The sequence below is a fragment of the Pipra filicauda genome, unplaced genomic scaffold (assembly GCF_003945595.2).
Source record: "Pipra filicauda isolate LSUMZ 115617 unplaced genomic scaffold, ASM394559v2 scaffold95_size2449627_pilon, whole genome shotgun sequence".
NCBI classification, from domain to species: Eukaryota; Metazoa; Chordata; class Aves; order Passeriformes; family Pipridae; genus Pipra; species Pipra filicauda.
Genome location: NW_024105153.1, coordinates 1118182 through 1137081, shown reverse-complemented (window position 1 = coordinate 1137081; position 18900 = coordinate 1118182). Strand labels below are relative to the sequence as shown.

General features: G+C 48.0%; 1 protein-coding gene across 5 annotated transcripts in view; it reads right to left on the bottom strand.

The window, feature by feature from the left end:
* Positions 1-1513: 1513 nt before the first annotated feature.
* Positions 1514-18900, bottom strand: part of ZC3H7B (zinc finger CCCH-type containing 7B) — a 47448-nt gene continuing 30061 nt past the window's right edge. For all 5 annotated transcript variants that reach the window (XM_027722626.2, XM_027722623.2, XM_039391391.1 and 2 more), the window contains exons 17-23: positions 17469-17554; positions 11902-12035; positions 10564-10669; positions 9368-9476; positions 7506-7639; positions 6569-6732; positions 1514-5813 (exon numbers count right to left, since the gene is read on the bottom strand). In XM_027722626.2, the coding sequence (XP_027578427.2) occupies positions 5621-5813; positions 6569-6732; positions 7506-7639; positions 9368-9476; positions 10564-10669; positions 11902-12035; positions 17469-17554 (926 nt within the window). In that variant the 3' untranslated portion in view covers positions 1514-5620. The remainder of the gene's footprint in view (positions 5814-6568; positions 6733-7505; positions 7640-9367; positions 9477-10563; positions 10670-11901; positions 12036-17468; positions 17555-18900) is intronic.

Here is an 18900-nt window from a genome sequence, read left to right as displayed (position 1 = left end):
CAGTGACCAGCACACCTCCCCAGGTTACAGCTCCTGCATGACAGGAACTCTCTGCTACTCTCTGTGCACAGAACACAACACAACACTGCCCTGTTCTTGGTTGCAATGGCAGCAGCAAACACAAGGAAGAGGATGACAGCATTTGGATCACCTGCTGTCACTGCCTAGAAATGTTTCTCTATAGTGTGGGCAGGCAGACTCAGTCACAGGATTGCTTAGGAATCTCATCTGCAGCAAACTCCCTCTGCCAAGCTGCTGCGTGATGGCATTAATGATCTTGAGCACAAAGACCTCCTCCCACCTCTCAGGGGTCTCTATCCCTGCTCCTCTCAATGTTCCATCAGACCTGGATCCTTCCTGGCTGACTTGGGTCTCTCCCCCTTGTCTTCGTAACTGCTGAGGTTCCTAGGAGGATCTGAATACTGAAATCACCACTCCTTTCCCTGCCTCTCCCAAATACAAGTTTATTTCAGTGAAGAAACACTGATTTACAGCCGAGGCTCAAACCTGCAAGGAAAACACTGTCTTTTTTTTCTTCTCATGCTTTGTCTGCCTTGCAATTCGACAATTTTGGTTTCCATGGTACTGGAAAGGCTACCCTCAACTCTTGCCAGCATGACCTCAATAATCTCTGGAATGTAAAACTAATGTCTCTCACGTTGTACATAATCAATGCCCCTTGGAAGTGTACTGGTCTCCTCATTCCCCCTGCACTACAAGCTAGTGTTCAGGTGTCTCCTTTGACCAGAAGTCCCTATATTTGTATGGAGGCACATCAGGGAGATGTGTGACAAATCTTCTCTCCTCAGGCCTCACTGGATATGGCCTTCTGGTCACTCTACCAGTTTATACAGCAGTAACAAGGCATATCCATGGGACTCCCCTGTCTTCACTGCATCTCCACTTCTGGCTTCATGAAGAATCCAGTTTTATTAATAAATGTTTTCACACTGACCTCTTCCCCCAGGTGCAGTGTTCCTCACACACCATCCTCTCCAGGGGCAAAGTGCACAGATGCTTCCCATGGCCCAAGCTGTGTGTGACTTGGTGGGTAGGGCTAAGGGCATTTTCCCTGGCAGGGTGCACACTGGCAGGCAAAAGAACTGTCTGACTCAGTTGAACAGAGTGGCCTACACAGCAGAACAGCCTCTAGATGAAGGTGGTTACAAGACCTGATTACTGGAGGTTTCAAAACACAGGTTACCCAAACACCTGAAACTATGCGTTAATGCAGAGCACAGATTCTTGGCACTGGGGGGAAATAAAAAAACCTTAAATACACCTAAAGTTCACAAGAACTGTGTGCCTGATGAAGAACTGCATAATCTGTTAATACACACATAGGCAATTTTCCACTCAGCAAGACGAACAGATTATACCTAAAGATGGGAGAAAGCCAAAGCGATCGAATGTTTAATGTGCTCCCTTTTGCTTCCCTCCTCACAGCAGGGAAACCCGAAACCAAGATAAAAACCCTTTGCAGGCTATTTGAAAAACACAAACACACACTGGATCAGGAGACGGTTTAAAGTGCACACTTTTATTTTCTATTACAAAGGCTATAAGAAGCAAGTTTGGTTTTTTCTTTATTTAAGAACAAAAACGTTGTTAAAACATCTACATTATTGTCCTGATACTAGACCTTATGAAAGATACTAAGTTCTTTTTTAATAGTAAAGCGTGGTATTCTTAAATTATATTAATACAAAGACATATTAAAGGACTCGAAATCATTACTACCCAGCTCAGAACTGCAGCATCCCCTTGCTATCTTTTCCTTTTGCTTGCTAAAATCCATCCATTTTTGACATACAGTTTCATACAAGCTAAGTAGGGTATTTTCTGTTGTTTGGTTGTTTGTTTTTTTTTATTTCCCCCTGTAAAGGCCAGGTTAACTCCAATGCCAGTGTCACTTAAATCCCTGCCCCTACCAAAGAATTTGGGAAAAGAGTTTCACTAAGTCCTTCAGCATTTAACAAGTTTCTGCTCTGTGTGAATGTCTGTGGTTATTTTACGGGATATGAAATTTTCTTCTAATGTCACAAAATTAGAACATCACTTCTTTTGTTAATAACCCTCAAATTTGGTTCTGTGCTGCAGAATTTTCTTCTCTCACATGAATGAAGGAGTTATCAGAGTCTTGTGAACACACCACTAACGCAGCCCTACAATTTGTGGTTTATCTGTTGTAGAGCTGCTAGCGCTGAGCAGTTTTGCTGAGAGCACGTGTGTGCTGAAGAAAACCCTCTTGGCTTGATAAAGCGAGCCTAAGAAGTCAAGTGTGAACCTTCCTGTCTTTCACAATGCCCCTTTAAATAATATAAGCAAAGCCTTACCATTAAAACTTAACTCACTAGCTAGCAGTATAATACTCTCTCACTGAGATAGGACTGCAAGGACATCCTAAGGGGTTTCAAAAATGTGAACAGGGAAACCTGTCCCATCTCAAAATTTATACATATCTATATAAACCCCTCCCCTCTTTTGTTATTTTCCTTTCCCTATGCCAAATAAAAGTCTTCATATTTAAACTGGAGATGCTGCGTTTCCTGGCCCGAGTCCTATTCCTTTACCCTCATTTTAAAAGATTCCTTTGATACCACACACATATAATATTATATATAGAGATATATTTAATACCTGTGTATATATGCTTCATGGGAGGGGTCACATATATACACACTAAAACAAGTCTGGTGACAAAGTACTGCAACACCACAGACCAGGTTATCATATCAGGGAAAACAAAAAGAGACACTCAACACAACCCCATGACTGTGGGCCTACCTCACCTCACCTCACCTCACCTCACCTCACCTCACCTCACCTCACCTCACCTCACCTCACCTCACCTCACACATGCTCTCCCTCTCCCCACCTCGGCTCCAGCCCGAACCTCCAAAACCTTGCCGAGCAGCTTGTCTCTCGTTGCAGAGATGGGGAGAGGGGATAGTGACGCACCCCATAACTTAAACAAATCCTCATATGGAAATCACGGCTCAGCAAACATTAGAGTCACACTAGAGATGCAGGTTTGTTTTAAAAATAAAAAATACATTCCAATGTTCCCCAATCCAGATTTTCTTCCTTGGCATCTCTGCCCAAGAAGAGCAGAACAAGATAACCCAGGAGCTGATGCCTGCCTTCTCCTGTCTCTGTCTGTAAAGCTGACCACTTGAGCACAAGGATGACCGGGAGAAGGTACCACGAAGGACAGAGAAGAAAATATAGCACCTGACCACTCAAAAACTGCCATCTGATATTGCTCGTACCAAACCAATGACTACCATCCGCATTTTAAGGGAGAGGAAAATAGCTCTGTGGGGAAGTGGTTGAGTTGTCCCAGGAAGTGGCTGAGTCGCCATCCCTGGAGGTATTTGGAAAGACGTGTAGATGTGACAATTAGAGACGTGGTTTAGTCTAGGGACTTGGCAGTGCAGGGTTAATGACTGGACTTGATGATCTTTGAGTTCTTTTCCAACCTCAGCAATTCAAAGTGCAGAGGCACATTCAGTTTCCTTAGAGCACATTATCTCTCTGGAAAGACTCCAGACTAGCATGCAGAGCACTCTGTTCCATAACTGGACAGTAACCACCCCAGTGGAGCCAAAGTACCTCCCTGAAGGCTGGTTTAGAAAGGTGACAGCTGCCCCCACAGCATCTGCTGCATTTTCACATCTCCCAATTTCCACATCTCATCTCTCCTGGAGCTGTGAACCCCAATGATATGGGAGCAGGGAGGAAAGAGGGAGACCCAGCAATGCCAAAGCACCAAGCAGTTCAGGGCCAGATTGTATTTACCATGGACACAGCACTGCCAGCCCCAAGGAGTCCAAGACTGCTGTCCAGGGAGACTCTGTATGAAAAAAGACATCCCTGGTGCAGGCTAGGAGGGAGATGTGTTTGTGTTTGAGTGGATGGTGCCATCCCTGCATACAAAACTGCAAAGCACAGCTGGACTGTGGAAGAGAGGAGAGGGAAGCTCAGGACAGGACACATGTTTACTGCTTACAGGAAGAGACCACCAGAAAGGACAAGGCTGGCATTCGGAGCAGTACTGCCTCTTCCTGCTGCCACTATAAAAGCCAAAAATCCTGGCCCAGAGCTCACCATTACTGCTTCCCCCATCACGGCATACATCAGGCAGGGCAGGAGCAGGCACATGGCTGGGTCACACCGTGCCACTCACTCTCAAACACTGTCCGTGCCCTGGGTCACGTCCTGGCTGCACTGTGCATCTGCAAGCTCCCTGCCCTGGCTCTGAGGAGGAGAGAGATGGACCTCTGGTGCTGGTAAGTTGTTCCAGTTGGATTATCATCGGCTAAATATCGCCCATGCTCCATCACTGCTCGATGGTGTCCTTTTAAATAGGTTCCCACCCAGGTCTTCTGGCAGTGCAGGGAAAAACACAGCTCTAAGTAACCAGAAGCACACATCATTTAAAGAGCAAAAAGGGAACACCATTACCTCCCTTCCTTCTCTTCAGGACACAAGGCAACACAGAAACACAGGCTCCTTTTGGTTACAGCCTTCCTCCTGACTGATACTGCTGCATGGACTACAGTGACATACGGTGTGTCACAGACTCCACTACACCTTCTAGATGGGTTCAATCTTATTTGCAGTAGTCCCATCAGCCAAAAAACAAAACCAAAATTATTTACCCTGAATACTTGCCACACAGTGAGAAAGGCATCTAATGAAGAGTCACCAATTTCCTTTCTGGATACAGTCAGCTGGAACAGTCTGAAGTCACCTACAACACAGTTCCCACTGCTGCAAGCAGTTTCATTACTTTGCTGCTTTTACCGGCACTGCTACACCACAGGCTGTTATCTTCCTCAACACCAGTTTATGCCACAGGGCAATATAGACAGCAGGAGCTTAAGCCTAGATGTTTTAAAGCCAGATCTAGTGGTTTTCCTTCTTTGCACCTAAATTCCTAATTCTTCTGGTACTGAACTCCCAGGAGAGCAGGAAGGCTGCAGCAGGATGAGTGGGGTTTGCTCTGCAGCACTGAAAAAAGGAGCACATGAAATTCATGGTCATCTTTTCACCAGATATCATAAAATCATAGAATCATAGAATGGCCTGGGTTGGAAGGGACCTTAAAGATCACTTAGTTCCAATCCCCCTGTCCAAGGACACCTTCCACTAGACCATGTTGCTCAGAGCTCTATCCAACCTCGCCTTGAACACTTCGGGGGATGGGGCATCCACAACTTCTCTGGCCCTTTCTCTCAGCTCTGTCCTCCAGACCTGTGCAGTTGTACTCTGAAGGTCAGAGCAGTGACACAAAGAGAAATGCTCTGTTTTGCAGCCCAGTACAAACTGAATTAATTCCTTTGGACAGTGAAAACAAAAAGATGGAATGGAGGGAGAATTTGGGGGAAAGAAAGGAGAAAAGATGAATCACAAACTCGGTAAGCATGGCGTTCGCTGGCCAAGGAGAATCAAATTCACAAATTCATTCATCACTAATAAATCATCGTCTCATAATCTTAAAACAAAAGAAAAGAAAAAGTTCTCTTTGCAAGACACTGATCTCGCTCTCCCTGCTACTGCCACTCGGAAAATCCACTCCGTATTTCTGCAGCTGACAGGCTCCCCCCTGTCCTTACTATACACCATCCCGCAATAGGAAGTTGTATTTCCCAAAGTCGTCATCCCTGGGGCAGAGCAGCATGTCCTTGCGGGCTTTGGCCAGTTTCTGTTTGAGCACTTCCCTCCGGTCCAGCCACTCCGTCAGTTCGTCCTGGCCATGGGCATAGCGACACTCCTCTCCCTCAGGACAGGCCTTGTTCTTCTGGAACCTGCCAGCACAAGAAGCACGGTCAAGAGGGCACCCCCAGGATGGGGTTATGAGCTCCCTGTCTGGGATACTCGATCAGGACCCACTGAAACATGCTGTGAATTCTCCTTTTTAAGGGCGAGACAATTCTTACAAACCCATGCAGGTGGGAAAAGCAACAGAGACTGGCAACAGAAACAGAGCAATGAAAAGAGCAATGGCTATGAGGGGATTTAGTTAAGAGCACAAAACAATGTGAGCTGGACCTGGACCAGCAGGGATGAGGAGAAACCAGTGCACAAGAAAGGAAATGCCAGGTAACCACCACAAAAGACAGAGCTTTCTCTAACCAAAATGGCATCCAACCTTCTCAGGGCACCTCAAGGTGATGATTCAGAGGGTGTGAGCATTCAAACCATTTAATAAGGCACCTGGGATTCCCCCACGCGCTAGGCCAAATTGGACTGTTCAGCAGCCAGAGAGCTGAGAGCATCCTGGCTATGGAGGGCACAGGTGCAGACATGAAACTTGCTCTCCTTTTCTAAAGACACATGCTCAGGAGTGTATTTTTATCCCTCAGTATTGTGGCTGAGCACCTCTGGGATCCAAAAGCAGCCTCGCTGTAACCCAAATCCATCATCTCATCCCACTCCTCCTCTATGCAGAAGTCTCTGTGAGAGGGAACTCTGTGAGAGGATGAGGAGGGATGACAAAGGTGCTGGGCCTGTTACCCCATCCCTGCAGCAGCAGCACAGGAGGGAGATGAGACAGCGGTACCTTTCGCAGAGCCGGAATTCGCCCATGGGGAAGCGGTAGGTCCAGCAGCTGGAGTCACTGTCTGAGGTGAAGACCTTTTCCTTGTGCTTTTCCGACTGGATGTGCTGCTGCCATTGCTTCTTGCTGTTGCTGTTCTTCCCACAGAGCCAGCAGTGGTAGCCCATCTAAGCGGTGCAGACAGGGCAAAGGGCCAGTCAGTGTGTTGACATTCACATCTATCTGCCTTCCCTGTGCTGGCACTGCCTCTCCCCCCTCTCCTTCCAGAGCATCCTGGAAACTCCACTCAGTCTACGACTTCCCACACTTCTCTGCCATGTCATCTTCAGGGAACTGTGCTGTCACTAAAGGGAAACTAAGGAGATGCTCTGTTGGCATCTACCTATGGCCTAAACAGGCTCAGCAGACAGGGCAGCTCAGTTCACGGACATGGTCCCCCTGCCCCTGCTGATGGCCCCAGTGGGGTCTCACTGCAGGGTCCCCAGGTGCACAGGCAATGCAGGACTCTTCAGGAGCACAAAGCCTTACACCAGCAAGGAGTCTAAGGAGGCACATCTGCCTTTAGTTTTCCAAGGCTGCTGTGCTCCCGACCCAGCTCTTCTCCAAGCTTCTTCCTTTTCCAACAGGCCTGTAATGGTTTTGCCAGCTTGCCCAGGAGCAGGCAGGAAGCCTGGAGAGAGGTTGAGCCCACACAAAAGGGAACCTAAGGTAGACTCCTACTGACTTGAGGATTAACAGAAAAGCCATTGCAGAGCCTTGCTGACCCCAGGTCAATCTCTTCTTGCCTCAGCTGTGCTGCCCTTGTGCTGCTCCAAGCCATCCATTTAACCTACGTTAGAAGAGAAATGCAGCCCCCACTAGCTCACATCTGGAGCACAGGAGAGTGGCAGGCTGTCAGCACTGAGGAGGAAGAATACAGAACAAGAGATCAGCTGATTACCATGATGTCAGCATAGTCGGTGGGCATCTGGATCTGCTTCTCCCCTTCTCGCGAGGTGAGTGGTGTTCCCTCTCCAGGCTTCCCAGGATTGTGTTTCTTTAGCCACATGTCATAGGTCTGCTGCATATCTAGTACTGCACAAAGGCGACCCATGAAGTCACTCAGACAACCTCCCACACCGTGCACAAACTATGAGAAAAGGACGAACGCCGGGGCAGCCCTTCCCTCCCCTCGCCCGCGCAGCAGCAACAGACTGAAGGTCTGCGCTTGGGAGGCCCCATGTCACCTCCTCAGATGAGACTCCTGGGGAGAGGAACCAAATTCACATGACACCACCTGGTATGGGGGGTGTCTTCTATCAGTTGAAAGGCAACTGTGACAGCAGCTACACAAAATTGTCAGGAAGGTGGGAAAGTGCCTCAAGTTCTCCATAGAATTCACCCCACAAGACGATTCTCCATCAGGCCTGGTTCTGCTTGACATCAGAAGACATCTCACTCCAGCCAGGAAGCTAAGGCTGGGGCTGGTTTCAGATCCGTCCCTTTCCTCTAAGCCTAAGTTTCATCCTCAGTGCTAGAGAGGGAGGAGAGCCCTTAAGCAAGCTGGCCACAGGAAGCATTGAGGAGGGGAGAAAGACCTAATGATAGCTTGCTCCAAGTTCATAACCTGCCCAGAGGACTACAGTAATTGTCTCTTGTGGCTTTTGGTTTAAAACCCACTCAGCAAACTAGTGGGAAAGGAAATTTGAGGTGGAAGCTTTAACTACGCATCTGCCTTTCCAAGATCAGCTCCTGAGAGAGCCTATGGAAACACAAATGTATGGAAACACAAATGTTTGCAGACACCAATATGATGCTCTAAGTGCAATGCATTAGTTATTTACTCCTTGCTAAAGGGGTAATTGAGGAACTTGAGGCAATAGGAACTTAAGAATAATGAATGCAAATTCTCCCAAAGTGAAACAACACTGTCCTTAGAAGATTCACCTTTGTGCTTAAGCAAACACGCCCACACTGGTCTGATGTGCTTTTAAGGCCTCAGCAACAAAATGATTTGAACTGTAACAAGTAACAGACCCTCCATAGAATCATAAAGATCAAACAAACTCAGGGCAGGCTTGAAATCCTTTAGGCTTTTCTGCATCTCCCACAGTGGCAGGTGAACACCTGGACAAATGGTCCTTTTTCCCCAGCTTGCTGTTAGTCTGAATAAACAATGATTGCTGCCATAGCTGGCCATCCAGGACACAGGCAAACTCCCAGCTATCCCCCAGACGGTAAGCTGGGAACCTGCATAATTAAATAGAGACAAATTCCTCCAAAAAAGTCACCACCCAATGATGTTCTCGTTCAGGATGTCAGCTCCACCCCTTTGAGTACAATGCCATGAGTAGGGAGTGCCACAGCCCAGGAGCAAGGGATATGAAGAGAAACAGGCAAGAAAGCCAAGGCAGACAGAAGACAGACGAGAGATACAGGAGCAGCTACAGGCCAGGACTGGTGCTTTGGCAGAGCTCCATACAGAGCCAGGCCTGGGACTTTACAGGCAACTGGAGGGACAGCACAGGGTGGATTCAAAAGTGCTGCAGAAAGAGAGGGCAGGAATGGAGCAAAGCAAGACATGGGACCAATGTGCACAAGTCTCAGAGCAAGGGACTCAAGATATACATGCACATTTACAAAAAGAGCAGCTCTAAATTACTGTAGACAAGACCTGTCCCTTAATCCCACCTAAGCTCATGGGAGCAGCCCTGTCCAGCTCCATCTCTGTTGTCAAGGGTATGTCTTAAAAAACCCTGCATCCACTCCCCAAATGCCCTCCTCCCTCTCCCTAGACTCTCTGGCCCACATTTCCCCACTCACTTTTATTTTCTTTCATGAAGGTCCACATGTCTCTCTCCTCAGGGCTGTGGGCAAAGGAGCAGTTGCCCACATACTGGCATTTCCTGCCATTCTGTGCATGGATACACAACTGTTAAAAAGACAGAGAGAAAAATTTAGCATCAGCACAAATACTCCTTGGTAGAGGGGAAAGTGGGTTCAATAATCAGCTGGGGCATTAAATTGCACACAGGAAAGGTTGCAAACACGACACTTCATACATCATTAACTCATGCTTCTTTTCCTCAATCTTCAGATGACATAAACATGCAGGCAGCTCAGTTCAGCACCTGTTCCATTTCCACAGGTGACCAGGTGCAGGTACAGGTCAAGAGAGCAGGGAGCAACCTGGGTTGACCCCATAGTGTCTCCTGCTGGTCAAGCTGCTGGTCCCCAAAGGTGACTCATTCTCCAACCATCTCCAAGTGGGTGAAGAGTGGCCTTACAGGTTGCTTAGACCACACTAGTGTGCACATAACTTTACCTCGCGGCTACCAACAGCATCAGTGCCAGAGAAAAGGAGAAGTTTCCAAGCATCATATTGACTGATCATCCCTTCTCCGCCAGTCCTGGCACCACAGGAGGACAGGGGGTAGGGTACCCCTGTGACAGGGTAGGGGGAAGGAGCTTCTCCTTTCAGAAAAAATGAAAGAAGAGGAAGAGAGAAACTATCTATCACCACATTTGGGGCTGGGGTTGGAGGTTGGATATCTGTAACTTTCCTCACAGCATGTGGCTTTTTTAGCTCTTCTTAGAGTTTTACTTTCAAAACCCATTGTGAGCAAGTTTCACAATCTACAGCAGCCCAGCCACAGCAAAGGCAGGGACTGGCTTCTCCTAAGTGCCTCTCCTCTCACCCATATTGAGAAACCCTGACCTAAGGGGACACTTAAATTTCATTCCCAAACCCTGTGCCAGCCAGAGATGCACTAACAGTTCTTGTTATGCATTAACAGCAACTTCAAAAACTCGCATATGTGCATGGAGTGGTTTAAATGGGTGTTGCTCCTTCTTCTGCTCCACCTTTTTGCTGGATGTGGTTTGTTGCCATCAGTCTGTCCTTACCTCCCATCTCAGCCATCACGTGCCTGCCTCCCTGCCAGGCCTGCAAGGGACCAGCCCTCAAAGCTGTACCATGGTGGAAGGGAAGGGGAAGGGGCATCTGGCATGGGGCTTACATCATATTGCTGTGGGAAGTTGCGGGTGGGAGGCAGTGGTCGGACTGACACCCACTTCTTCTTTGCTTTGGACATCACCAGCAGGACACGGCGTTCCTTTGTCCAGCTGAAGAAGAGAGAATAAATCAAGAGAGGCATAAGGAAGAGCAGAACAAGGGTTCTTTACCTCAGAGACCCTTAAATATTGAGAGCTGACCAGATCCTGCTGTCCAGCTTGTCCCTGCACTATCTGGTTGCTCCTAGACATGCACATCTGTGATGGAGAAGCTACAAGAAGGGTGTTTAAGGAGGACTTCTCCCTGTACATATTACCTATTTCCTAGGGTATTTTTTCTCAAAAAGCCACAAAAATCTCCCCCAAATCTCACATGACATCACCACGGATTACTAACCCTTTGACACAGCCAATTCTTGTGCAATCAGTTTCATGAAAAACACTTGGGAATATTTTCTGCTTGAAAGGTGCAATAGAAATGCAAGTTGTTACAAGCACTGTCTTATGGACAGGTGCCAGGAAGTATTAATTCTCCTGCAGCTCCAGCAAGTGATTACCAGGAGATACCCTGGGCAAAAGCCCCAGCTCTATTCAGCAGCTGCACAAAGAGGTGTTATTTTTCCCATTCCAGGAAGCAATCCTCACCTCCTCATTTCCTCTAGAAACTGCTGCTTCTGTCTCTTCTTCAACAGAAGTCTTACATTTGCAATAGTATGCTGGACTGTGCCTCTGTGGCTTGTGTTATGGGAAAAGAAGTCCTATAAATCCTTCCATCCCAACCTGCCAGACTGCCTGGGTGAGACAGGCCACAGTTTTCATGACCCAACAGTTACTTCCTAGACAATATTCCTCTTGCAGAGGGCTTATAAGAAAGATGAGAATAAATTTTTTAGTAGGGCCTGTAGTTATAAGACAAGGGGTAATGGCTTGAAACTGAAAGATGGTAGATTCAGACAAGATATAAAGAAGGAACTTTTTATGATGAGGGTGTTGAAACACTGGCACAACCCAGAGATGTGGTGGATGCCCCATCCCTGTAAACTTTCAAGGTCAGGCTGGACAAGGCTCTGAGCAACCTGATCTAGTTGAAGATGCCCCTGTTCATTGCAAGAGGACTGGACTAGATGACCTTTAAAGGTTCCTCTCAATCTGAACTGTTCTGTGATTCAATAATTCTATCCCACCAAACATTCTTATGGGCCCCAACGAGCTGAGAGGTGCAAATAGACATGACATGCATCACAGAAGAGCAATCAAAGCAATGAAAAAGCCAAGGAAACTAATTCAAAATCAAGCAGAATGCTTGAAGAGGGGTGAGGGAAAGAGAAAGTTGCATTGCTCACCAGTGGCGGGCTTTGGCACTACAGTACTTGAGGTCTTTATCTGGCTCCACCAGCTGCCCATTCCTCCAGCACTGGCCACACACAAATTTCATCTGGAGGTCAAAGGTGCTTGACGTGGGAGTCCGGGGAGAAGCCTGGGGAAAAGAACCACAGTCTCAGGCACACAGAGCCAAAATGCACTCCCCAAACCTGCCACAGTCATGCTGGCAGCTCCCCACACGCCCATGTGCCAGCGACAGGCCAGATTAAATCAGAGACAGCCTAGCTCTTCTTTGCCAGTGTTAGCTGGTGGCCCATTGAGATTCCAGACAGGAGCAAAACCACTGCTTGCTTCAGCATGATTTCCTGGGCTTTGACATCTGGCTGAAAACACAGACAGTCTGACAGCTTCCAGCACTGACCAGGCCCGGCTGTGAAACCCCTGCAGCCTATCTCCGCGTACAGACAAGCTCTGTGAGACCTGCCCCAGCACTTATCCCCACTTCCCTGCAGGGAGGGCAATCCATGTCCTGCTCACTGCTTGTAGAGAGAGCTTGGTCACACAGCTGAGAGAGCCCCCTCAGGAGGAAGCCAGATCATGCCACAGTGCAGGATCCACCACTCCTACTTTTGGACCAACAGGCTCATGCCATATCTACCATTTGACACCATGAACTCAGAGCTGGGTCCTCTTGTTGATATCCTTCCAAGCACTTGCTGGGCGGGTTTCCATCTCTCACGGTTTCTCTGCACTGGGTTTCACAAGCAGTTAATCACAGTCTCTGGACAGAGGTACAATGCATGTATTTCACACCTGCTCAGCCACTGCACTTATTTACCCCACATAAGAAGGCTGGTTTGGGATTATGACTAACGGATTGTGGAGAAAAAAAAACAAACCAGGAGCCAGTCCCATATCACTGCTGCCTCACATTTTCTGAGCAAACCTCTGTAAAGCTGTTTGCATTCTGTATCACCCCTGGAAGACATGAGGCTGATGTCTCCCGTTCACTTCCAAACCAAAGAGCAAACCCGACTGCATGCCAGTGGCCCCGGGCCTGGGAGTATGTGAGAGTACAAAAGAACACCCTGGTCATCCAGCCGGCCATGAAGCACAAAGGTCATGCACCGGTAAAACAGTTCTCTGACTGCAAACTGCATCAGCAGCCCGTCCCACCTGCCATGCCTCGACTTCTAACCCTGAGCATCTCACAATGAGCAGACATTGCAAGTCATGTCCCTGAAGAGCAGGCTTCTGCCAGCAAATGATTAGCAATAGCATGGACCCTGTATACATCCTTTGACAAAGGGAAAACAGCAAGCACAAGCAACGCAAAATCAAAGCATCTCCGAGGAAACGCCACATCAGCTATTGACTACCACTCTGCATCCTCCAGACCTAGTCTTTTGCAGAAGCAGAGCTGACATATAAAAAGTCTTCTGTCACTGTGAAAAGCTGATCAGAGAGCTGACCTTCGTCTGTGCTGACTACAAGAGGCCATCAGTGCTCTGATGTCCCAGCAAAAGGACCCTACTAGGGAATCAGCATCTCTCTTGAAAAGCAGCAGTGATTCTCTGCTCCTCTGTAAGACAGCCTTTTTGGTGGCTCCCAGCACATGACTCATTCACCTATGCTGGTGATCTGTCAGCTTCCACCTGTGCTGGTGACCACCAAGAACACATCAAAGTGGCTGGTTGTGGGATGAGTAGAGTTGAGACCTGGGCTATCATGGAAGGCAATAAGGTGCCTCCTTCTGAGATGTGCAGCCTTCAAACAGTAGTTTTAATCTCCTCTTGGTCTCCAAAGGAAATGACACTACAGCTCACTACTCACCCATCAAACCTATATGCCTAAGGTAACAAAATGGCACTGCTGGCATATTCCTTTTTATCAGTCCCATGCTCTCCTCCTGGTGACAGATCTCTCAGCACAGTCAGAAAGCTTTGCTCAAACCTACTGACCCAGCAAAAATAAAAACTGAGTGGCTCCAGAAGGGAAAATAGATCAGAGGTAAAAAGAATGTCTCTTAGGTAGTTCGGCAATCTGGGCTGCTTTTTCCACAAATTCTTAACCAAAAGAAGCCCCATGCATTTCTTCATCTGAGTCATGCAAACTGCTGATCAATCCAGTGGGCATGTATGCTCCCAGGATATTAGGACCCAAGCAAAAAATCAAAGCTGCTGCTGTTAATTCTACATGACTGTATTTGTAAAGGCAAGACATACCTGGCAGGCTGCTGACAACCAACAGTGTGGAAATTGTATAACATGAGGCAAAAGTGCCATGGGCTATGGCACCACCCCTTGCTATGAAGCCAATATAGTGTTAGCTATACACCATGACAACCAAATAAATAAAAGTCTTTGGCATGCTCTCCACTTCAGGCTCTGCAGAAAGCAACAGCCCAAGCATGGCCACTCGTGCCTCCAAACTTCAGGAACCCGTCTCAGTCTGGAGGAGCCACATGCCTCAGGGGACTATATGAGGAGCCCATGTTACTCGGCCACACAACTGAGCGAGCTGTACTTGGGGGCACGTACCCCTTATTAGAGACTTTTCTTTCCGCTCCATGCTTAAATTAATAATTCTGAGGTCAGCTTTCATGGGGTTCTGCAGCTGGCTAAGGGAGTAAAAACAAATTAGCCCTTGAAAACCAGAAAAAATCACGGCTACAACCCCTCAATTCACAGGAATGCTATGGGAGACACCCAGCTACCTACAACAGTCCCTCCTGCTGGTTGCCTCTTCAATCTGCAGCCACTGGGTTACTCCTACAGCAGCTTCTATGGGACCAAATTTGTGGAGTCAGGTGCAAGATTCCTGGCAGGTGCTTAGCAAGCAGTGTATTTTCATCTTCCACTTCTTGCTAACCCTCCTGACCTGCTCACAGCTACTGGGCTCCTGCCTGCTGCCTGCCTCTTTTCTCCACAACTGGACAGCCCCAGCTGCTAACTGAGTCCAACTGGCAGCCGTGACAAAACTGCAGCAAAATCCCCCAGAGCGACCTTGCTTCCGCTGACCAGAGGGCACCAGGGTGACAGTGGATCACACAGGATGGTGGGAAGGAGGAGTCTGTTTTTACAGCACTCCTGGGAAGTTGTCTTTGCCAGGCAGCCAACTTTGAAAGCTGGAAGGATGCTGAGAAAACTCTGAGTCACGTTAGCCTGCTTGGACAGGAGAAAACAATGACAAAAGTAAACATCTCTCAACAGATAGTTAGCCCTGCCCGCAGGGTCTTCGGCAGCAAGCCAGGGTCTCATCCCAAAGCACAGCTCTGTGGCTGAGGACGTGCTCATGCCAAAGCCATGGTTTGCTATTTGCAAACACATGCATCTGACTGACTTGACTCTGTCTCCCTGACCAGTGCCAGTGCCAGGCTGCCAATCCCCACAGACAGCTGGTGCTGCCGCTGGTAGGCATTTTCTGACCATATCAACACGGCTGCTGTTCTGCCTCCACACCCTGGAAGGGTGGAGGGTGCAGGGTCCAGCTCTGTGACAGGCATTTGTGGGGTACAACCAGACTTTGCCACTGGCCATCAGCCCTAACACTGCTCACAGGGCCAAGAAAGTGTAGCTCTCTGCCCATCCCCTGATGCAGCAGGCTCTGGCATTTTGTTTCCTGATCCTCTGCCCTGTGCAAGCCCCAGCAGCCAGAAATGGAACCCTCACTCAGTATCCAGATCCCATGTGCTTCAGAGGACGTGCTCTGACCATGTCTGCTGTTCAGCTTGTTCTTCCAACAGCAGCACCTCCAGACAAAGGTGAATTTGAAGCTGCAAGGCTTACAGGAAAAAAAGCTGTCCATGTATTTTTTTTATCCCCTCATTATGCACAGAGAATGGCCAGAGAGAGCTTTCCGGAAAATGCAGGTAGATCCACAGCAGGCAGGAGAGAATCGGTCTCTAGACTGCGCTCTTGGGGCAGGCATTGCTGATACAAATCCAACTGCTGTCACAAACTGCTGCAAATTCACACTTAGTTTCCTTCCTTGTGGAGATGCAGGCCCCTCCCTCTGTCCCCACACCACACAGAAAGAAATCACAGCCAGCTCTGTCTGCAGGAACCATTCAGATCATCCGGGCTCACTTCTCATATAATATAGGATGTAGAAACTTGTCTTTCTCAGCTTCCTGAGAAGCTAGAACATATTTCTTAAGCAAGTCAGTTTTGGGAACTAGAGACCTTGGTTATTCTGAACTGCTGCTTTCCATTCCACTCCCCCACCATTTCAGACCACAACAGCTGCACAGGTTTGTTGCTGAGCATCCCCTCAAAGATGACTCCATCTCATGCAGCATAACCAGCACATACGTGGACACAGAGCCCACTGCAAGCATCAGTGCAGTCACCTGCATCTTTCCTGTTGGACTAAGCCATGCCCATCAGACCTGCTTTTCCCCAGCATCAGTGCCCTATAGCCTTTAGTACACTTCTGTTGGCCCACAACCCAGACAAAAACCAGCTCCTACACACCACACGAGTGACTCAGATCCCTCTCCTATAAAACGCCTCTTCCTCAGGATGCTTACAGACTGCATTCAGTGCTGGTCTCTGCAGAGGGACTCCTGGGTGACAGGTTCCAGACGAAGGTGAAACACCCTTGTTTTGACAATAAGGCATAGACCAAGGGGTGGTGAGCTCAGGCCTTCACAAAAGGAAGGAAGGCAGTCAAATGGGAACAAAGAGGATTCACAGCACTTTCCCCGCTATTCTGCAGGGGAAAGAGGTGCTCCTATGCCTGAGCGCTTGCTAGGAGGCATGAAGTTTCTCATCTTGTCAGACATATTTTATGAAAGTAATTAAAGAATAAAAAACTCCTTGTTTTAATGGCAAAAACTGCTTTAGTTCAACCTCAGGGCTGGGAATTGTTCTCATTGGGTGGGCTCTGGTCCTACACTACAGAGCTCCCCTTTGGAGAAAAAAAAGGGTAAGGCAGCACTGCCCATAACCAACAAGTTGTAAGAAAGTAAACAAAAAAGTGCCCTTTGCTTATAACACACCTCTCCAGGGAAAGTTCTTGGCAGTGCTGGAGGGTGCAGCCAGAGGCACCCTCTCCCACACCGAGAGACTGGTGGCACAAAGGCAAAGCTCACAGCCTCCTCCTGGTAAAGCACCATTAAGATCTCTGTCCAGCCTCAACAGCATCTCAACAGACTGGAAGTTCCACCTACTCCTGTATTTATATCAGTCCTGTGGGTCGACTCATTTCTTAGAGTCCTTCAAACTGCTCTATCGTCCCTTGGCCACTAAAGGGCAGCAGGACACCTTTGGTCCCCACTCTGTGTGGCCACAGTCCTAAAATCCCCCAATTTCACTAGCAAGGTGCCACAGGAAACACCATTCTCTGTGTGTTGCCCTCTGTATCCTGGAGGATTCACCCCACCATGGAACAAAGCAGATAACAATGCTGCAAAACAAGGCACAAAGCTCAACACCAGCACAGCAACTGGGAAAGCTCTCAGCTGTCTTCCTCCTCAATGGCAAGCCTGGGACCTATCAGGCACAGGAGCGAGAGGGAAAGAGAGAAAGGGCTGGAACTGCTGGCTGCAAAACCAGGCTGCAAGCCCTAGATACACCTTACTTACCATGCTGTTGGCTGGTTTGCTGGCATGTGCCTCCATCTGCTGCCAGTACTTTTTAGATTCCTGCACGATATCTTCATGGGTCATTCCTGGGAACACAAAGGAGACAGAACTGAATTACCTTGCTTTGACCAACACAAGAGAGGGGTTGCAGGACTTCTTACGTTTGGGCTTAGTAATCCCTGAGTGGCTGACAGCTTCTGACAGTCTCCCTGTAGTGTCAGGACATGAGTTGTGAGGGGATCCATCATGGAACATGTTTAATGACAGGCTAAGGAAGATCCTCTCTCTACACAAGCCAAACAAAAGGAGAAGAGTTGGGTCTCTTGGGCTCGTTTCTGCTCAGGCTGTCTGCAAAGGACCCAGCTGCTGCCTCTGGGACAATAATTTTTCACTAGGGGTCAAGAGCTTGACAAAGGCTGTCCCTGAACGCCATATCAACAGATTCTACAGAGGTTCCTGAAGACAATGCTTTGTTACTGTTGATCTACTGTATAACGGAGTTTTTGCCACTAGGTTGGAAGATCACAGATATCCCAGTGAGGCATCTAGCACCTACAAGACCCCAGAAGTCTCACCCATTCCAGGCTGGGATTAATTAGCCTGTTACACCTTCAAGTTGATGGGGCTGCCCATCAATTGGTGGGCAAAGCAGAAAGTTGAAATTCAACATATACAAACATCAAGCACAACCAAGGCAGCAAGGAAAGACCAACAGTGCAAAACCAAACAAGGAACAGCTGCTAGTATGTAACCAGCAAGGAAAGAGCTGCAAGGTTTCAGGTATCAGAAATGCAATATCAGACAACAAAAAGGGTTAGTCAGACCTTATGTAAGGAATTAACTCCTGACCAGCTCAAGTGGTGAGGGAACAGCCTCTCTTAGCACCAACCAGCCAGATGGGCCCTATGACTCTCAGAGCACTAAACAGCAAGAAAAAACTGTGTAAGGGTAGGAACTGTTTGGTCAATGTGAAGACTGTGACAAAAAAGCCCATGTTATTTAAGTGCTATAAAGACCCAAGATAGCTGCCAAAACAAACTGAAGCAAATATCTTGCAACAGCCAGCTGACTGCAACAAGCGGGGTGCTGAGGATGGCCTTGATGCAGCACCACCAGGACACAGAGGTTGCAAAACTGATCACTTTGCTTATGCCTGCAGCTTTTATTACTGAAGTGAGGTGTTCCCCAGGTGTGCTACATGGTCATGATCTTTGATCTGGGAGCCAGCATGTTCCAGAACTTAAGGGCCACCAAACATAAGTTTTCATCTCAACTTAGGCTGTATGTAACTTGGATAAGTTGCATCATTCCTGATTGCAGTTTCCTCATCTGTGATTCCGGCTGTTCAGGTCCCTGCCAGGCAACAATACTGCCATTTGCACAGGGCTTGACCAGGATGAAAAGCATTCAGGGAACTTTACTATTATTCAAG